The sequence below is a fragment of the Dermochelys coriacea genome, chromosome 1 (genome assembly GCF_009764565.3).
Source record: "Dermochelys coriacea isolate rDerCor1 chromosome 1, rDerCor1.pri.v4, whole genome shotgun sequence".
NCBI lineage: Eukaryota > Metazoa > Chordata > Testudines > Dermochelyidae > Dermochelys > Dermochelys coriacea.
This window is the reverse complement of record NC_050068.2, coordinates 2621855-2641147: the sequence shown is the minus strand read 5'-3', so window position 1 is coordinate 2641147 and position 19293 is coordinate 2621855. Positions and strand designations below refer to the sequence as shown.

At 47.9% G+C, this 19293-nt stretch overlaps 1 protein-coding gene across 1 annotated transcript; it reads left to right on the top strand.

The window, feature by feature from the left end:
* The first annotated feature begins 3729 nt into the window (after positions 1 to 3729).
* Positions 3730 to 4783, top strand: LOC119843867 (olfactory receptor 52B2-like). The gene has a single exon (XM_038373783.2). It carries the CDS (start codon positions 3730 to 3732, stop codon positions 4693 to 4695), a length of 966 nt encoding a protein of 321 aa, XP_038229711.1. The 3' UTR covers positions 4696 to 4783.
* Positions 4784 to 19293: the final 14510 nt, after the last annotated feature.

Here is a 19293-nt window from a genome sequence, read left to right as displayed (position 1 = left end):
TTTAACTGGGACTTGGTCCTGCTTTGAGCAGGGGGTTGGACTAGATGACCTTCTGGGGTCCCTTCCAACCCTGATATTCTATGATTCTATGATTCTATGATTCTATTGTCTCTGGGATCTAATATCCAGCTGATTCCCCAGCTTACAGCATGTTTTAGTGCCAACCAGAAAACACAATTCTCATAACTTCAGAAACACTAAAAATATACATATTTAGAGGGAATAGTGACTTTCAGCTGATCATAAGCTTTTCCCTGACACCTCCTATGGAATACTTTATAGGCAATATCAAAAGTATATACAGATGGGGAATATGGGAGTTACAAGACGCTTATAGTATGTCACACTCAGTTTTGCAGTAAATCACCACTCCTTTATTACAGACGGCGCTTGTGAGCACTAAGAATAAAACAAAAGTCAGGTTAGTTAAGAAGAAAGAAGAGTTAACTAGAAACAAGAGAGAGGTGGAAACAAGTGGATAGAATATAAAATCACAAAATGAGAACTTGGGTCAATAGTTCCCTTTCATAGAATAATAGAATCATAGAAAATTAGGGTTGGAAGAGACTTCAGGAGGTCATCTTGTCCAATCACCTGCTCCAAGCAGGACCAACACCCACTAAATCACCCCAGCCAAGGTTTTGTCAACTTGGGCCTTAAAACTTATCAGGATTTACACCCCACCACCTCCCTAGGGAACCCAATTCAGTGCTTCATCACCCTCATAGTGAAATAACGTTTCCTAATATCCAACCTAGACCTCCCCCACTGTAACTTGAAACCATTGCTTCTTGTTCTGTCATCTGCCACCACTGATAACAGCTGAGCCCCATCCTCTTTGGAACCCCCGTTCATGTAGTTGAAGGCTGCTATCAAATCCCCCCCCCCACTCTTCTCTTCTGCAGACTAAATAACCCCAGTTCTCCCAGCCTCACCTCGTAAATCATGTGCCCCAATCCCCTAATCAATTCCATTGACCTCTGCTGGACTCTCTCCAATTTGTCCACATCCCTTCTGTAGTGGGGGGACCAAAAGTGGATGCAATACTCCAGGTGTGGCCTTGCTAGTGCCAAATAGAGGGGAATAATCACTTCCCTCAATCTGCTGGCAATGCTCCTACAAATACATCCCAATATGCCATTGAATTTCTTGGGAACCAGGGCACATTGCTGATTCATATCCAGTTTCTCGTCCTCTGTAATCTCTAGGTCCTTTTCTGCAGAAATGCTGCTTAGCCAGTCAGTCCCCAGCCTGTAATGGTACATGGGATTCTTCTGTCCAAAGGAAAGGACTCTGCATTCTGCTAATAAAGTAGGTTCCCCTCCCCCACAATTTTAGTCTGTTGCACAGTAGGCTGGATTCACAAGAACCAGTGTCCAATTTTTCATTAGAACTTCCCCACCCCACAAGATGGCTCACCAATGACAGGACCCAGAAGGTGTCTCCCCACTCTGTGTTCTCCTGAAACGGTGTTTTGTCTCTATTCATAGGAGGGCAATCCTGTCCATTGTAATGTTCCTTCATTTCCCTCCAAGTGGTGTTGATTGTTTGCAGTTGTCTCTGATGGTTTTCTATTGATTGTCTTGTGATAGAGCGAGGCTGGAGAACTGATCCTGGCATTTCATCCCCAGCTAACCAGGGCGGGGTGATGATGCCCTCCTGGAATAGCCATCACCATGACATACTATGCCCTGGTGACAAACTTCTACTCGAAATCCATAAAGCACACTGTCAATATCAATATGTTATTCCTTAACTATTACCTGGACATGCATTTTGCAATGGTTATGAAGCTTGAGGAGTTACAAGCTTTCTGCACACACCTTACATGCTTTTCTTTATGGGTAAATATTCCAAAAGACTTGTTTGTGGTGTAGTGTGTTTGTCAGGCCTGAGATGAGAGCTGTTTGCAAAGAACAGGAAACTCTTTGCAAGGGGAGGAAAGGGTTAATTCTCTGCTGCTCTTCACCACTTGAGCCAGTCACCCAGGCCAGGGCCCTGGGGCTCTGGGCTGGCTCTGAGTCCCCCTTTGGGATTCACAGAGCAGCAGTATAAATATCCCTGTACCTCAGCCTCGGTCAGTGCAGATTCCTTGCCACCTGCAGCTCCCCGACAGGGTCACAGATGGAGATTCCTCCTCCCCACCTGGGGCTGGAGCCTGGTGAGTCATTTGCATGGAATGAATCTGTGAAGGGGCGAATGGAAACACATGAAACCTATGAAATGTTTGAGCTGGGGTTAGATACAATGCGGGGCGTGGTAACTCTGACTGCAGGGGCAGGATGGGAACCAGGGCACTGAGATAATGCTCCTATGACTGCACTGAGGTTCAGTGTTAGGAAGAGGTCGCCGGGTTACCCTGATCCACTCCCACGGAAGTCACTGGGGGTCTTGCTGTTGAACTCAGTGGGCCCTGGACTCGGCAATTCTTGGTTATGTGACTGTGCAGAGTAAACCTCATTGGAACCCTACACAGGCCCTGTATTATTCTTCACCCCAAATCCTGAAGCCTTCACTAATGCAAAACTTCCATTAAAATTAACACAGACCACAGGATTGGGTCCGTTCCGGTTGGCAGAATTTAGCTGGTTTCAAGCAGCATAGCTGTGACTGTCCAAACTGTAGAACCCAGGAGCTACCAATTATAAGGGCTCTTTTGGTACTGATTGTGACGGGTTCCCCCCAGGTTGCCATCTGGAACTGGGGTATCACTGAGCCCACTGACCCACCAGCCTAGGCTGCCACTCACCCTGTACTGCTGTGACAAGCTGAAAAGCCCTGAAGCCTGCACCTTCAGCAACATTCATACAGGTAGAGACACACCCAGCTGCAATTACATGCAGGCTCTTTAACCACCAGCTTTCCAGGCTAGGACCCCAGAGCTGGACTGTCCTGCCCCAGGGAAATCTGGCCAGTATGAGGGTTTAATACCCGGTCGCCTCTCCCTCACTGTGAAGAGGACCATGCACACTTGGGGTAACCAAGCAGAGATTTTCACCAAGCACTCTACTCAAAGCTCACTGGTTTAGATTATAACAAAACAAGTTTATTAACTACAAAAGATAGATTTTAAAGTTTTATTTAAAGGTTAGGTTTCTTTTTTGTTTATTTGCTAGGTAATCTGATTTGAGCTGCTTACTATCACTTATAATCACTTAAAATCTGTCTTTCATAGTTAAAAACATTGTTTTTGCTTTATATAAACTAGTGAGTTGGAATGAACTGCATGGGAAAATCATAGCTCGAGGGCAAAGGCTGATGTATATTCCTTTACTCATTCAGGGAGGGTGTGAATTCTATGATCTTACGCTGTACAGTTATCTGTGAAGGATAAAATGGCAACATTTTGGGTTTATAGTCCAGTGTGTGGTTTGAATCTGGGAAGCTGGTGGTTAATTTGGCTGCAGCCTTTCTATTGTTGGTTCACATTGCTGGTTAGAGAGCCTGCATGTAACTGCAAACTGGGTGTGTCCCTATCCTTTTGTATGCTGGTGTAAGTGTAAGATTGAGAGCAGGTTTTCAGTTTTTGACAGCAGCACAGTGGGAGAGGGAACACAGGCTGGAGGGTCAGAGGGCTCAATGAAACCCCAGTTCCAGGTGGCACCCCTGGGGGAACCCGTTACGCTGTCAACAAATGCACTCCATGGCTAGCTGGCACTTGAGTTCTCAGTGATTATCTCTTTTGCTGTTATTTAGAGGAAACTGAATAGAAGATCCAAGCAACGGTAAATGATGCTAGCTGACAATCACACCTTTTTTGCCCCTGTGACCTACATCCTGACCGGCATCCCGGGTACAGAGGAGTCTCATGTCTGGATCGCTATCCCCTTCTGCCTGATGTACGTTACAACACTTTGTGGGAACTCTCTCCTACTATTCATCATACTAACAGAACAAAGCCTCCATGAGCCCATGTATCTATTCGTCTCCATGCTGGCCACTGCTGATCTGCTGTTATCTACCACGACAGTGCCCAAGATGCTGGCGGTATTCTGGTTTAGAGCGGGGGAAATTTCTTTTGCTGCCTGCCTGACCCAGATGTTCTTCATCCATGCCAGTTTTATTGCTGAGTCGGCCATCCTGCTGGCCATGGCATTTGATCGGTACATTGCCATCTGTGACCCCCTGAGATATACCATCCTGCTGACCAAGTCTCTGATCGGGAAGATAGGGCTGGCAGTTGTCACAAGAAGTTTCTGTATCATTTTCCCTCTCATCTTTCTCGTGAAGCAGCTGAAGTTCTGCAGAACCAATCTCCTGCCTCACACCTACTGTGAGCACATGGGCGTAGCCCGGCTAGCTTGTGACGATGTCACAGTCAACATCTGGTATGGTGTAGCCATAGCTATTTTAGTAATTGGTTTGGATGCTGTGCTCATTGCTATATCTTATGTGCTGATCCTCAGAGCCGTCTTCCGGCTCCACTCCAAGGATGCCCGGCTCAAGGCTCTCCGCACCTGCGGCTCCCATGTCTGTGTCATACTGATGTTCTACATGCCGGCCTTTTTCTCCTTTTTTGCACACCGATTTGGGCACATCATCCCAGGTTATATTCTCATCCTACTGGCCAACCTCTATGTGCTCATTCCCCCCATGATAAACCCCATCATTTATGCGGTGACAACGAAAAAGATTCTGAAATGGGTGATCAATGTGTTTTGTTGGTGTTGCAGTAGAAGCTTCCTGTTGAGCTGAAGCAGGCAACAGAAAATATATTGGGACTTGGAAATTAAAGCCAGGTTTTCATTGGAACTATAAGGGTGTTTTTATTATGTACTTACACTGTGTGAGGTCGAAAGCTGGTCTCTCTCGTCAACATAATTTGGGTCCAATGAAAGATATCTCCACCCCCACTTTGTCTCTCTAATGTCCTGGGACTGAGAGTGCTACAACAGCACCGATCATTTCCACAAAAAGCAGCCAGACTGAATGAATCTCTGTTCTAAGATGAAGGGAAACACCAAACCAACAAATCACAAAGGCAAAATCAGCCTGTGAGAGAGCACGGTTTGTGCATCTCCTGTCTGACAAGCTGCATCTGAGCTGCACTCTTAATGGCAACAGAAAGTAGCAGCCAAGGGAGACATGCCATACAGCCATGGAAAGTGCACTGTGCTGCACACTGGGACACAGGGGCTCTAGTGTTCCTTCTGCCACTAACCTGATTTGTCACCTTGGGAGAGTTTCTTTCCTCCTCGGTTTCCTCACTGGCAAAGTGTGCACACTTTGGGGCCATCATGGAAGTCAGGGTCAAGTCTCCTCTACTCATAGATACAGCACAGGGATTGCACAGGCCTCCTGCATACAGCCCACAACCCGAGCAGGGGTGGCTTTGACTGTGCCATCATAGGCCTCCTTGACCTAGAGATTCAACCCAAGAGGACATGGCTAGGGGAGCACACATTCCACATCCTGTCCCAGGGCAAACATAGTGATTCAGTGTTTAAGCAGGCCCTAGAATTTCAGCCAGTGACCCCTGTATTCAGCCCAATAACTTGTGTTTGGCTAAGGCACCCTCCACAAAGATATGTGAACTCCTGAATCCTTCTCAGGGTCACTGGTTTACCGGCCTCAGTCCCCCATTCCATAGCCAAGGCCTGTGTCCCATGGACCTTGCATTTGGTGCCTTATGGCACATTTTGCATGGATGGGCCCTGCTTACCCAGGCTGATCTTACTCTCTTACCTACATAGATGGCTTCGTGGGGCTGACTGAGTGGGAGAGAGGTCAGGGGGTGCTGTGGCCTGGTGCAGTGGGTGAGGGAGTCATTTGCACGTGCTCTTTGGTCCACCAACCGCGGGAGAGAGAGACAAAAATTTTGTGTGTGTGATTAGCTGTGCCTTACCCCCTGCTAGTGGGATGTTTTCCCACTGAGAACAATGAGATGAGTCCTCCTGGGGATTAGAGGCTTGTGTAACCATCTGCTAATACACAAAAATGCTGCAGGAAAGTTTCTCTGCTTTTATTCCCACCTTCCATTCCTGGAGCTGTGCAGTAGAAATGTCTCATAAAAATGGCATATACTGTGTCAGACAAATGGTCCATCTCGCCCAGTGTCCTGCCTTCTGACAGTAACCAATGCCAGGTGCTTCAGGGGAATGAAGAGAACAGGGCAATCATCAAGTGATCCACCCCGTCATCCCATCCTGGCTTCTGGTGGTCAGAGTTTTTGGGACAGTAGTGGCATGGAGTTGAATCCTTGACCATTGTGGCTAATAGCCATTGACGGACCTATCCTCCATCAATTTATGTAAGTCCTTTTCAATCCTTTTCCATCACAACATCCCCTGGCAATGAGTTCCACAGGTTAGCTCTGTGTTCCATAAAAAAATATATATATCTTTTTTGTATTAAATCTGCTGCCCTGGTTTGTGCAGTGTGTGAAAAAGTAAATAGCATTTCTCTATTCACTTTCTCCACACCTTGCTTGTCTCTTTTCCAAGCTGAACAGTCCAAGTCTCTTTAGTTTCTACTCATACGGAAGCCGTTCCATCCCCTTAATCGTCTTGGTTGCCCATCTCTGAACCTTTCCAAGTTACACTATTTCCTTTTTGAGATGGGGCTACCAGAATGGACACACTATTAAAGGTGTGTGTGTACCATGGATTTATATTGTGGCAGTATAACATTTCCTAATGGTTCTTAACCATCTATTAGCCTTTTTAACCACTCCTGTGCATAGACCAGAAGTTTTCAAAGAACTACTCATGTTGACTCCACGATCTCTTTGTTGGGTGGTATCAGCTAATTTAGACCCCATCCTTATATATGTGTAGTTAGGATTATTTATTCCAGCGTGTACCATTTTGCACTTATTAATGCTAAATTTCATCAGCCTTTTCGTAGCCCAGTCATCCAGTTTTGTGAGATCTCTCTGTAACTGTTCACAGTCAACTTTGGACTTAACTAACTTGAATAATTTTGTATCCCCTGCTATCTTTGCCACTTCAATTTTCCGGATCATTAAGAATGTGTTGAACAGCACTGGTCCCAGTACAGATCCTTGGGGGACCCCAGCATTTACCTCACTTCATTGTGAAAATGGACCATTTCCCCCCCTTGTTTCCTATTTGTTAACCAGTAACTGAACCACATGGCGGCCTTCCCTCTTATCCCATGACAGCTTACTTTTCTGAAAAGCCTTTGGTGAGGGACCTTGTCAAAGGCTTTCTGAAAGTTCAAGTGCACTATAGCCACTGGACCACCTGCTTCACATTCTTGTTTATGCCCTAAAGAATTCTCTTAGCTTGGTGAGGCAGGTTTTCCCTTTATAAAATCGGTGTTATCTCTTCCTCACATATTGTGTTTATCTTGTAAACCACTGGAGATATTTGCTGCTAGCAGTCGCAGATGTGCCATAGGCCACTATAGGCAGTCTCATTATCCCATCCCATCCATCAACTCATCCAGCTCACTTTTTGATGAGGAAATTTCGGGGGGGGCAGAGTGGGCCTGAGGGGGGCTGATACCTCGGGATGGGAGATCGCAGCTGGAGGCTGCCACCTCTGCGAGTGCGGAGCCAAGCTGTGGAGCGGAGGCAGGGCAGGAGCAGGTTTGCACCTCAATGAACTTGAAGTTCACAACCTGTTTAATTTTCCCCATTTTTCCTGCAGCTTTTGGTTGGGGGTTGGGGACCCTCTGGCTTGGGAAGGAAAGAGGCAGGCAGAGAGTTTGTTACAGACCCCGTTACACACTGGCTCTAAGTTAGTTACCTCTTATTCCCTCTGTACATCAGTAAAGGACAAGAAAAAATGGATCTTTCCTTTCTCCCTAGGCCAGTCCTGTAACCCCTGGGTAAAGGGTCTGCGTGGCAGGGAGATATAAACCCTGGATGACATCCACACAGCTGTGAATAGGGAGTGGGACTCAGGAGATTTGGGTTCTATCCCCACACTCTACCAACAGGCTGCTGGAGAACCTTGTGCAAATCACTTCGCCGCCCTGTGCCTCAGTTTCCCCATTTGTAAAATGGGATTAATGATACTGCTGTGCTTTGAGACCCACTGATGAAACAGCTCAAAATTATTATTATTATTATTTAATCTTGTTTCCAGTGGGGCCCAAAGGCCTGTGCCAGGCACCTCTGAAACAGAGATGTGATCCCTGTCCTGAGGAGCTTACAAACTACGCTAGACTTCGCACCAAGGCAGAGGAGAATCTGACCCAGGGAGCTGGCCCATTGCTGGCTTCACATTCCCGTTATTCCCAGATTCATTAATTCCAAGGCCAGAAGGGAACATTGTGATCATCCAGTCTGATCCCCTGCATCGCACAGGCTGGAGACCTGCCCCCAAATAATTCCCAGAGCAGAACTTTTAGAAAAACATCCCATCTTGATTGAACAATCGTCAGTGATGAAGAATCCACCACAACCCTTTTCAATTATTCCAGTGGTTAATTCCCCTCTCTATTAGAAATCTACACTTTATTCCCAATCTCAATGTGTCGAGCTTCTCACTTCCAGCCAGTGGATCATGTGAGACCTTTCTCGGCTAGACTGAAGAGCCCATTGTTAAATGTTTGTTCCCCGTTTAGATATTTGCACACTGTGATCAGACTCAACTTTTTCTTTGTTAAACTAAACAGATTGGGCTCTTTGAGCCTCTCACTATCAGGCAGGGTTTCTAACCCTTTAATCATTTCCGTGGCTCCTCTCGGAGCCCTCTCCAATGGATCAGCATCTTTCTTGGGTCTGTCCATTTCGGGGAGCAGGGAGGTAGGGGCTGCCAAGGCCATTGCTGTTCACCAAGATGTCATCAATGATGTCTCAGTCAGCCCAGCTGGGGGGCAGTGCGAGGAACCCCTGCAGAAGCGGGAGGGGCAGGAGGGAGCTGATGCCCTGGGAGTGGAGTAGTGGGGGCTGGGATGCATGATTTGGGCCTGGATTCTGGCATTACACAGGGCAGGGGTAGGTCGGTTCCTTTCTCCTGCTTCATCACCTGTAGATCAGTGATTATGGCAGCAAGAACATACTAAGAATATCACCACAGTGAAGCAAAACCAGCCACCCCCCATCCGGCTCTCTTCGGCCCTCCCTGAGCCTCACTAAGCATGGCGGACAGCGAAGAGAACACCATCGCCTGCCCAGTCATCGCCGCCAACCCCTGCATCATCCAAGTCACAGTGGAAACCCCCCCAGTGAGGGAGGGGTTTGTGGGAAAGCCAGAGGGCCCTGTACCCCGACTCTGCAGTCAGCCGTGACTCTCAGCCAGTGTGTAAAACAGAAGGTTTATTCGTTGAAGGAACAGAATGTAGAACAGAACTTGTTAACCCAAAATCCGTGACTTTCAGCAAATCCATCTTGGGGATACCCCTGGCCGGACACCCTGGACTCCCCTCTCTCCGGGTCCCCCACAGCAGACTGTCCAGCTTCCAGCGGCCCAAACTCCAACACGCCCATTGCTCCTTCTCCTATTCTTTGTCTCACTTCCCAGGCAAAGTGTAACCTGTTGCATCCCCCTGTGATGGGTTCAGGCACAGAGACCCCCTTGGGACTGTCACCTGGTTCTGGTGGGACCCAACTGAGGGTGCCAATTCAGGACAAATTTCTTAAAGCAGGGCAGTTACAGCCCAAGGCTGGGGTTTTTATACACACCAAGGCAAAACCAAACCAGCCAAACAGAAAAGATTTCGGTTTTACCCCACTGGCTAACCATAAGTTATACAAGCAATTCCCTTTCACACTCCAGTTTCCCAGTACCACCAGTGCCACTTGTAATGGGGACAAATGGTTATGAAAACTGATACCCCAATAAAAGAAAAAAGGTTCTCTCGATCCCAAAGGACCAAGCCCCAGACCCAGGTCAATGTACAAATCAGATCTTACCCACAAATCACGCTGCTGCCAATCCTTTAGAATCTAAAATCTAAAGGCTTATTCATAAAAGGGAAAGCTAGAGATGAGAGCTAGAATTGGTTAAATGGAATCAATTACATACAGTGATGGCAAAGTTCTTTGTTCAGGCTTGTAGCAGTGATGGATTAAACTGCAGGTTCCAATCAAGTCTCCAAAGTACATCCACAGCTGGGATGGGTCTTTCAGTCCTTGGTTCAAAGCTTCAGTGTAGCAAAGTCCCTCCAGAGGTAAGAAGCAGATTGAAGACCAGATGGAGGAGCTGCAGCAGCTTTTTATAGTCTCTTGCCCTGTGGTCTTTCTTTCTTTGTCCCAAGGACAAGCTGTCCATCACATGGCCTGGAAAAACCTCAGAGTTCTGTCCCTAGGCATGTCCCTGCACACCTGGCTGAGTCACAAGGTGTATCTACCTTCTCTCAATGGGTCATCTGTGTCACTTATGGTCCTTAATGGGCCATCAAGCAGGCTAGGCAGAGCTGACACCAACTTGTGATCCCTGTCCCGAGAAGCTTACAAACTACTCTAGACTTCGCACCAAGGCAGAGGAGAATCTGACCCAGGGAGCTGGCCCATTGCTGGCTTCACATCCCTGTTATTCCCAGATTCTGGTGTCACCCAGAAGCATAGCATAAGTTTGAAATACAGACAGTATACAGCCAATATTCATAACTTCAACTACAAAAATGGTACACACCTATAGACAACATAATCATAATCAGCAAACTATAACCTTGTCTTAGACACCTCATTTGACCTCCTTTATATAAGATTTGGTGGCACTATAGGACCTTGCTTGCAACAATGATCTATATGGTCCCAGTTCAAGTCAATAACGTCACAGCGGATTTACCAAAATTAGCTTTGAGCCCATTTTTCCTGCCAGCTTGGGACTCCAGAACACTGCCTTGTTGAGCCAAACATGCTAGCCTGCTGCAATCCAGAGCCAGGTCTGGGCTACTACCCAAAGCTGCAGACTTTATCCAAAAAACAGCTTAGCAGATTACCTCTCTAGCACGCAGACACCCAGCTCCCAAGGGGATCAAAACCCCAAACAAATCCTTTTTACTATGTATAAAGCTTATACTGCCCTAGCCTTCTTGATAAAAGCATGGTGTAGACAAGGCTTTATTCTCCTAACTCCAGACATAGAAATAATACATGCGAACAAATAGGATGAACACACTCAGGTGATGCTGCCCTAGCCTTCTTGATAAAAGCATGGTGTAGACAAGGCTTTATTCTCCTAACTCCAGACATAGAAATAATACATGCGAACAAATAGGATGAACACACTCAGGTGATTATAAGCTTTGTAATGATACCTTACAAGATACCTTTTTCATACATCATATTCCAGTTACATCATATTCACATTTATGAGCATATTTTCATAAAGCATATGGAGTGCAACATCACACCCCCTCCTGGGTCTTAGGAGACGAAGGGCATCGGCCATCACTTACGTGCAGACAGCTGGAGCTACCTCACCTGGCCCTGAGGGCCTCAGCAAAAGTCACACAGCCTAGTCATTGGTGCAGCACACAGGGAAACTGAGGCACACACAGTACTGCAAAACAGTAAGACTCAAATAGGCTAAAACACAACATAGTAAGTAGGAAAAACCCACTTTGTCACAGGTATGGACTGGTGCCTAAGGGCCCTGTAGACTGATGTTCAAGACCTGAGGTCCCTGACATCCAGACATTAATGGACACAGTCAAACAGGCCGATGGCAGCTTTTTCTCTTGGTACACCTTACTATTGCTGCCAATGAAGTCTGGACCAAGAAAACAAATTCTCTGACTCTGCCCCTCGCTGACACAAGCAATCAGGACAACCCACCTGACCCGGATTCTCTAGGGGACATTACCCAGTGATAATCCTAGACATGTAGAACTGGAAGGGACCTCAACGGGTCATCTAGTCCAGTCCCCTACACTCAAGGCAACCATTTTCCAAAGTGGCCACTGATTTAAAGGGTTTCGGGTTGGGATGCACACCAGAACGATGGGGGCCAAGGTCCATGGCCCCATCACTTTTAAAAGTTGGAGGGCTAAATCCTCCCAATGTTTACCAGCCAGAAGGGTGAGCGACAGGGGGAGGGGGCAGAGAGGAGTGAGTAGGGGGTGGGTTGAGGGGGAAGGGGAAGGGGAAGGAGCAGTGGCAGGGCCGCCTCTAGGGTTTTTACCACCCCAAGTTCTGAGAGCGCAACTGCCCAAGCAAAAAAAAAAAAAAAGGTGGCAGAAAAGCTGCCCCTGGAATTGTGCCGCTCCGAGCACGTGCTTTGCTGGTGCCGAGAGCCGGTCCTGGGCAGTGGAGAGCGAGGGCTCAGGGGAAGGGATGGTGCAGGTCGGGGTTTGGAGAGGAAGGGTGGGATGGGGCCTCAAGGAGAGGGGCAGTGCAGGGCTGGGGTTCAGGGGAAGGGGTGGTGCAGGGCGGGGTGGAGGGGTGGTGTGGGGCAAGTCGGGGCCTTGGGAAAAGGGGCGGTGCGGGGGGGCAGGCTATAGTTCAGGCATCAGTGGTCCCCTCCTCCAACCACACGCACACTTTTTTGGAGCTTCTGCCGCTCCTGTTTGGTGCTGAGCTTGAGTCATCCAGGGTCTGGCTTTTCACAGCTGCTGAGCACCCGCCACTCCGATGGCAGAGACTGGGCGCTGCGAGTGCTCAGCACCGCTTGAAATCTTGGCTGAGGGGTGTCCCAGGTTGGGGACTGCAGCAGGTCAACTTTGCACCTTGGTAGAGGGACATGGGAACCACCAGCTTGGATCTTTGTTGTGTCCATCTATCCCAATAGCCTGTCTCCAACAGGGGCCAGCACCAGATGCTTCAGAAGCAGCTGTGAGAATCTCTCATGAGGGGGATATGAGATAATCTTCCCCTCACACCCTGCCTCCCATCCTTATGTCTAACAGAGATTGGCTTAAACCCTGAGCCATGTGGGTCACTCTCCCTTCCAAAATGTGTATTGTCATTAATTCTGGTATGTTTGATACCCAGATAAATGTCCCATCCCTTTTGGGATCTTGCTAAGAGTCTTGGCCTCCACAAAATCCTGCAACAGTTGGATTACATCTTTTGTGGGAAAGTATTTCCTTGTATTGGTTTTTATTTGCCACCTTTTCCTTTGCTTGGATGTCACTTGTTCTACTGTAAGGAGAGGAAGAGCAGCTCCTGATTTCCCCTCTCTCTACCACCTACTCTCTTACGTATACGCATACAGAGAGACAAGGGGTGGGGCAGGTAATATCTTTTATTGGCACAACTTCTGGTGGGGATAGAGACAAGCTTTCGAGCTCATGGAGCAGTTCTTCAGGTCTGACAAAGGGACTCAGAGTGTGCCAGATAAATACAAGGTGGAACAGGTAATTTAGCATGAGTAGTTCACACCTCTTGGAAGGGACAGTTCAAGGTGAACAGGCTGACAAAAGTTGATCCAGTAAAAGATATTCCCTCCCCCACCTTGTTTCTCTAATATCCCAGGACTGACAGGGCTACAACGACATGGCACACACACACATATCGGTTTTTAGGTTGGTTGGACTAAGTGAGACTAACGGCAATCTGTAGAAGAACGACTGTGATGGTTCTCGGGGCTCTCAGAATTGTCAGTCACCTCATTACCCTCTGACTTCAAGATCCAATTTTTCATGAGATTGTCCAGGCACCAGGAGATGTCTCCGCAGTGAAAGGATCCAGAGGGCCTCTCCCTGCTCTGGGTTCTCCTGAAACAGTCTTTTGTCTCTGTTGATAGTCAGGGCAACCCCATCTGTTGTAATGTTCCTTCATTTACCTCCAAGTGGTGTTGATTATTTTCAGTTGTCTCTGATGGTTTTCCATTGATCATCTTGGGATGGAGCAAGGGTGGACAACTGAGCCTCGCATTACATCCCCAGCTAACCAGCTTGGGGTGACGATGCCCTCAAGGAATCGCCATCACCAAGACACATGATGCCCTGGTGACTAACTTCTACTCCAAGTCCATAAAGCACACTGTCAATATCAATATGTTATTCCTTATCTATTGCCTCGACAAGTTACTAGCTTTCTGCACACACCTTACATGCTTCTCTTTATGGGTGAATATTCAGTAAGACTTGTGTGTGAGATGAGAGTTGTTTGCAAAGAACAGAGAACTCCTTGCCAGGGCCTCAGTTTCAGGATCAGATCAAACAAGTGAGTTGAGGAAAGGGTTAATTCTCTGCTGCTTTTCACCACCTGAGCCAGTCACCCAGGCCAGGTCCCTGGGGCTCTGGGCTGGCTCTGAGCCCCTCTTGGGATTCACAGAGCAGCAGTATAAATATCCCTGTACCAAGCCCTGGTCAGTGCAGATTCCCCGCCGCTTGCAGCTCGTTGACTGGCTCACAGGTAGGGATTCCTCATCTCCAGCTGGGACAGGAGCCCGGTAAGACATTTGAATGGAAAATTACTCTGTGAAGGGGTGAAGGAAAACACATGAAACCTCTGAAATGTTTGAGCTGGGGTTAGAGAGAATGGCGGGGGGGTAACTCTGACTGCAGGGGCAGGATGGGAGCCAGGGTATGGAGATTACACTCCTAGGACTGCACTGAGGTTCGGTGTTCGGGATAGGTCGCCGGGTTACCCACATCCACTCCCATGGAAGTCACTGGGGGTCTTGCTGTTGAACTCAGTGGGCCCTGGACTGGGCCATTCTTGATTACGTGACTGTGCAGAATAAACCTCATGGGAAACCTACTCAGGCCCTGTGATATTCTACATCCCAAATCTCGAGGCCTTCACTCAGGCAACACTTCCATTAACGCCATAAGGACCCCAGGACTGGGTCTGTTCCAGTTGGCAAAAATTAGCTGGTTTCAAGGAACATTAGCTGTGAATGTCCGAACTGTAGAATCCAGGCGCAACCGATTATAAGGGCTGCTTTGATACCAATGTTCCACCTACTTCGGGTGACCATATCTCCCTACGCTGAACGCGGGACGCCTGGTAAAATTACTTGTATTCAAGCAGGTTCCACAGCAATCAATCAGAACTATGCAGTAGAAATGTTCAAATTAACATCAAGTTGACTGAGTCCCTGTTAAAAACAACAACGGCATAGATGGATTTTTTTAACTACCTTTTTCTCTTTAGGCTTTAGGGTTCACACAGGGAACAGTGACGTACCCCTCAATATCCGCCCCTCCCAACACACACGGGGAGAGCTGACACACACACACACTCCTGTACACCTATCTCACGGGGGAGGGGTGACCGACCAACTGACCTGATCCTCCCTGTCCGGCGTGTTTTGCCCTCCATTTCTGGCTGGGACCCCGGTTTGGACCTGCCTCTCCTGATACCTTGCGCCATGTCTTCCCAAGGCAACATGTGGGGGGATGCAAGGTCACATACCCCCCCACACCCAGATTTATGCCAGGGTTCACACCAGCATCTGGCCAGCAGCAGCCTTTCAGCACAGTGCAGGAGGGAAGGGATGGGAGCTGCTTCCAGCTGCAGGAGAGTAGGAGGGGGTGGAAGGGATAAGAACATAAGATTGGCCATAATGGGGTAGACCAAAGGTCCATCTAGCCTAGTATCCTGTCTTCCGATAGTGGCCAGTGCCAGGTGCCCCAGAGGGAATGAACAGAACAGGGCAATTTATCAATCAACCCATTCCCTGTCACTCATTCCCAGCTTCTGGCAAACAGTGGCTAGGGACACCACCTCTGCCCATCCTGGCTAAGAGCCATTGATGGACTGATCCTCCATGAACTTATCTAGTTCTTTTTTGATCCCTGTTATAGTCTTGGCCTTCACAACATCCTCTGACAAGGAGTTCCACAGGCTGACTGTGCACTGTGTGAAGAAATACTTCATTTTGTTTGTTTTAAACTTGCTGCCTATTGATTTCATTTGGTGACCTCTAGTTCTTGTGTTATGAGGAGTAAATAGCACTTCCTTACTTATTTTCTCCACAGCAGTAAAGATATCATAAACCTCTATCCTATCCCCCCTTAGTCATCTCTTTTCCAAGCTGAAAAGTCCCAGTCTGATTAATCTCTCCTCATATGGAAGCTGTTCCAGACCCCGAATCATTTTGTTGCTCTTTTCTGTCCTTTTCCAATTGCAATATATCATTTTTTCAGATGGGGCAACCACATCTGCATGCAGTATTCAAGATGTGGGTGTACCATGGATTGATATAGAGGCAATATGATATTTTCTGTTTTGCTATCTATCCCTTTCTTAATGATTCCCAATATTCTGTTTGTTCTTTTGACGGCTGCTGCACACTGAGTGGATGTTTTCTGAGAACTATCCACAGTGATGCCAAGATCTGTTTCTTGAATAGTAACAGCAAATTTGGACCCCATCATTTTGTAGGTATAGCTGAGATTATGTTTTCCAATATGCAGTACTTTGCATTTATCAACACTGAATTTCTTCTGCCATTTTCTTTTCCAGTGACCCAGTTTTGAGAGATCCCTTTGTAGCTCTTTGCAGTCTGCCTAGGAATTACCTATCTTGAGTAGTTTTGTATCATCTGCAAATTTTGCCACCTCACTGTTTACCCCTTTTTCCAAATCATTTATGAATCTGTTGAATCCGACTGGTCCCCATACAGACCCCTGAGGGGCATGACTATTTCCCTCTCTCCATTCTGAAATCTGACCATTTATTCCTGCCCTTTGTTTTCTATCTTTTAACCAGTTACCAATCCATGAGAGGACCTTCCCTCTTATCCCATGACAGCTTTTTTTGCTTCTTTGTCAAAGGCTTTCTGAAAATCTAAGTACAATGTATCCATGGGATCCTCTTTGTCCAGATACTTGTTGACCCCCTCAAATAATTCTAGCAGATTGGGGAGGCATGATTTTCTTTAGAAAAATCATGTTGACTCTTCCCAAACAAATTATGTTCATCTCTGTGTCTGACAATTTTGTTCTTTACTATAATTTCAACCAGTTTGCCTGGTACTGAAGTCAGGTTTACTGGCCTGTAATTGCCGGGATCACCTCTGGAGCCCTTTTTAAAAATTGGTGTCACATTAGCTATCCTGCAGTCATTTGGTACAAAAGCTGATTTAAATGAGAGGTTACAGACTACAGTTAGTAGTTCTGCAATTTCACATTTGAGTTCTTTCAGAACTCTTGGGTGAATCCCATCTGGTCCTGGAGACTTATTACTGTTTAGTTTATCAATTTGTTCCAAAACCTCCTCTAATGACACCTCAATCTGGGACAGTTCCTCAGATTTGTCACCTACAATGAATGGCTCAGGTTTGTGAATCTCCCTCACATCCTCTGCCATGAAGATGACCTGGCTCGTGTCTTTGTAGAGCTCATCTTTTCTCTTTGACATCTGCCCTCTCCCTCTCCACCCCACAACCCACACATTCCCTTGGCTGAAAGCAACTTGTTCCTTCCTGCCTGCACAATATCAAAAGGCATCTAAAACCTCAAGGCTGCTACTGGCCACCAATGTAACCAAGCTGCCTCCTGTCCCCCAGCTACTGCACAAGCAGGAAGGGATTAAACTCTAAGCCTGCATTGTGCACCAGGAGCCTGGGAACCTGACTGCAGGGGCTTCAGCAAACCAGGGCAGAGAGTTGGGGGGTGAAGATGGTGCTAAGCCCCTTTCCCGGGGTCTGTTGTGGAGCCTGTAGGTTCGGGGCATGAACAAGCTGGAAATTGCTTCCCCTTCCTCCCACCTGCCACTCCGGAGCTTAGCTAAGGGGCAGAGAAATTTCCCCGTGCCAGCGCTGTGTGGGGCTTTGGCACATGCAGGTCTCAACACCTCCTGGCCAGCGCCCCAGGCCGGACGGTCTTGGGCTTTCCTGGGGCGCTGGCCCAGCCAGGGGCAGTGTGGGGAGGAAGGAGCCTGATGGCCAGGCTGCTAATGAGGGGCTGGTTCTCCACACAGTGCTGGGGGGGATATGGAGGATCAGTGGGGCTGGGAGGGGGGTGAAGGTGCAAAGCAGGGAGAGGACAGGGGGTTTAGCCAGCACACAGTGGGGTCTGAGCTGAGGGACCAGGATGGGGAGCAACTGGTCCCATGTGCTGCATCTACGCCCTGCCACCAGCCTTGCACACCCACCAGCATCGTTGGCCAATAGACCCCCCCACTCACCGCAGGAAGGCAGGCATGTGGGAAGTAGGGATCTGGCCAGCAGCAGGACCTGCTGGTATGGATGGGGGGGATAGAAAATTCAGGACAATATGCCTGTTTGAAGAAAAAGTTGGGTCACCTGCAGGAGGGCTTAAATATGGGACTGTCCCTTTAAAAACGGGACATCTGGTCCCCCTGCACCTACTGCAGCTGTAATTCCCTGGAGCAGAGCTACCAGCTCGGCTAGGCTTAAAATGCTGCCCCGGCGCAGCTGCACCGCTGTGGTGTGTTAGTGGAGATGCTCTGCGCTGATGGGGGAGAGCTCCCCCGGCAGCATAGTTAATCCTCCTCCCCGTGGGACGTAGCCATGTCTACACAAGGGGTCAGGTTGGTGTATCTATGTCGCTCACAGGTGTGGATTTTTCACCCCCCTGGGCAACGTGGTTATCCCGATATAGCTTAACTGAGATTGGCTTCACATACACAGGACCAAATCCTGAAAAAAATTGCAACTATACTCAGGCGAGTATTTTCATAAATGTCAATGGGAGTTGCTTGTGAATGAGTTCACTCGTCTATTTGAGTGTTGGTTGGGTCAAGGCATCAGAGCCAGTAGGATCCAGCAGGATGTTTGTGAATGAAAGAGGTTCTGCTCTCACACCATGACTAACCAGGAGTGACTCCTCAGTAATGAGTGTGAAACCGGGGTAAAGTGCCAGAAAAACCATCTTGTGGCTGCTTTAACTCACTTTCACAGTGACCACTTAAGCCCTGAGAGTGACTGTAGCAAACATGTGGAGGAGAAATTCTGCTGTGGACAGCAACACCAGGAGGGCACGCCCTGCTTCACCTGGGGCCAGAACCATCCAAACCATCTTCCCTCCTCTGGAATGGAGATGTTACATCACAGGGGCAGTATGTAACTTGTCGTGGGTCACCGGTGTGGTAAAATGTTCAGCTGTGTATGTGTGTGTTCTCGCTGTGTCCTGTCCCAACTCTGCACGGACAGCTGGCACAGCAGACCTCGAGTGAACAACCCAATGACCACAAGATCCGTTAAGGTACGAAAGCAGCCAGCCAGGTTAATTGTCGATGAAGCATGCTATTACTATTCTGCGGACTCTACCGGACTACTAAGACATGTCTGCCCGTTAGAATGAACCAGCTCAGTGAACAGCGGGACTTTCCGTTCCTCCCTAGGCTAGACAGAGACTCTGCCTTTGAGGGTACATTTCATACATCAATACAAACAAGATACATATTGCCCCTCTAACGTAGTTAATTGACACCCTCTGATGTAGCCAGTTACCACTGATCACCTTGTACATCTCTATCCATCACCCTGTCATCTTGACCTTATCTTTAGAATGGGT

Bases quoted from the DNA above. Each gene is read 5' to 3' on its own strand.
- LOC119843867 (XM_038373783.2), top strand. From the start codon at position 3,730: ATGATGCTAGCTGACAATCACACCTTTTTTGCCCCTGTGACCTACATC.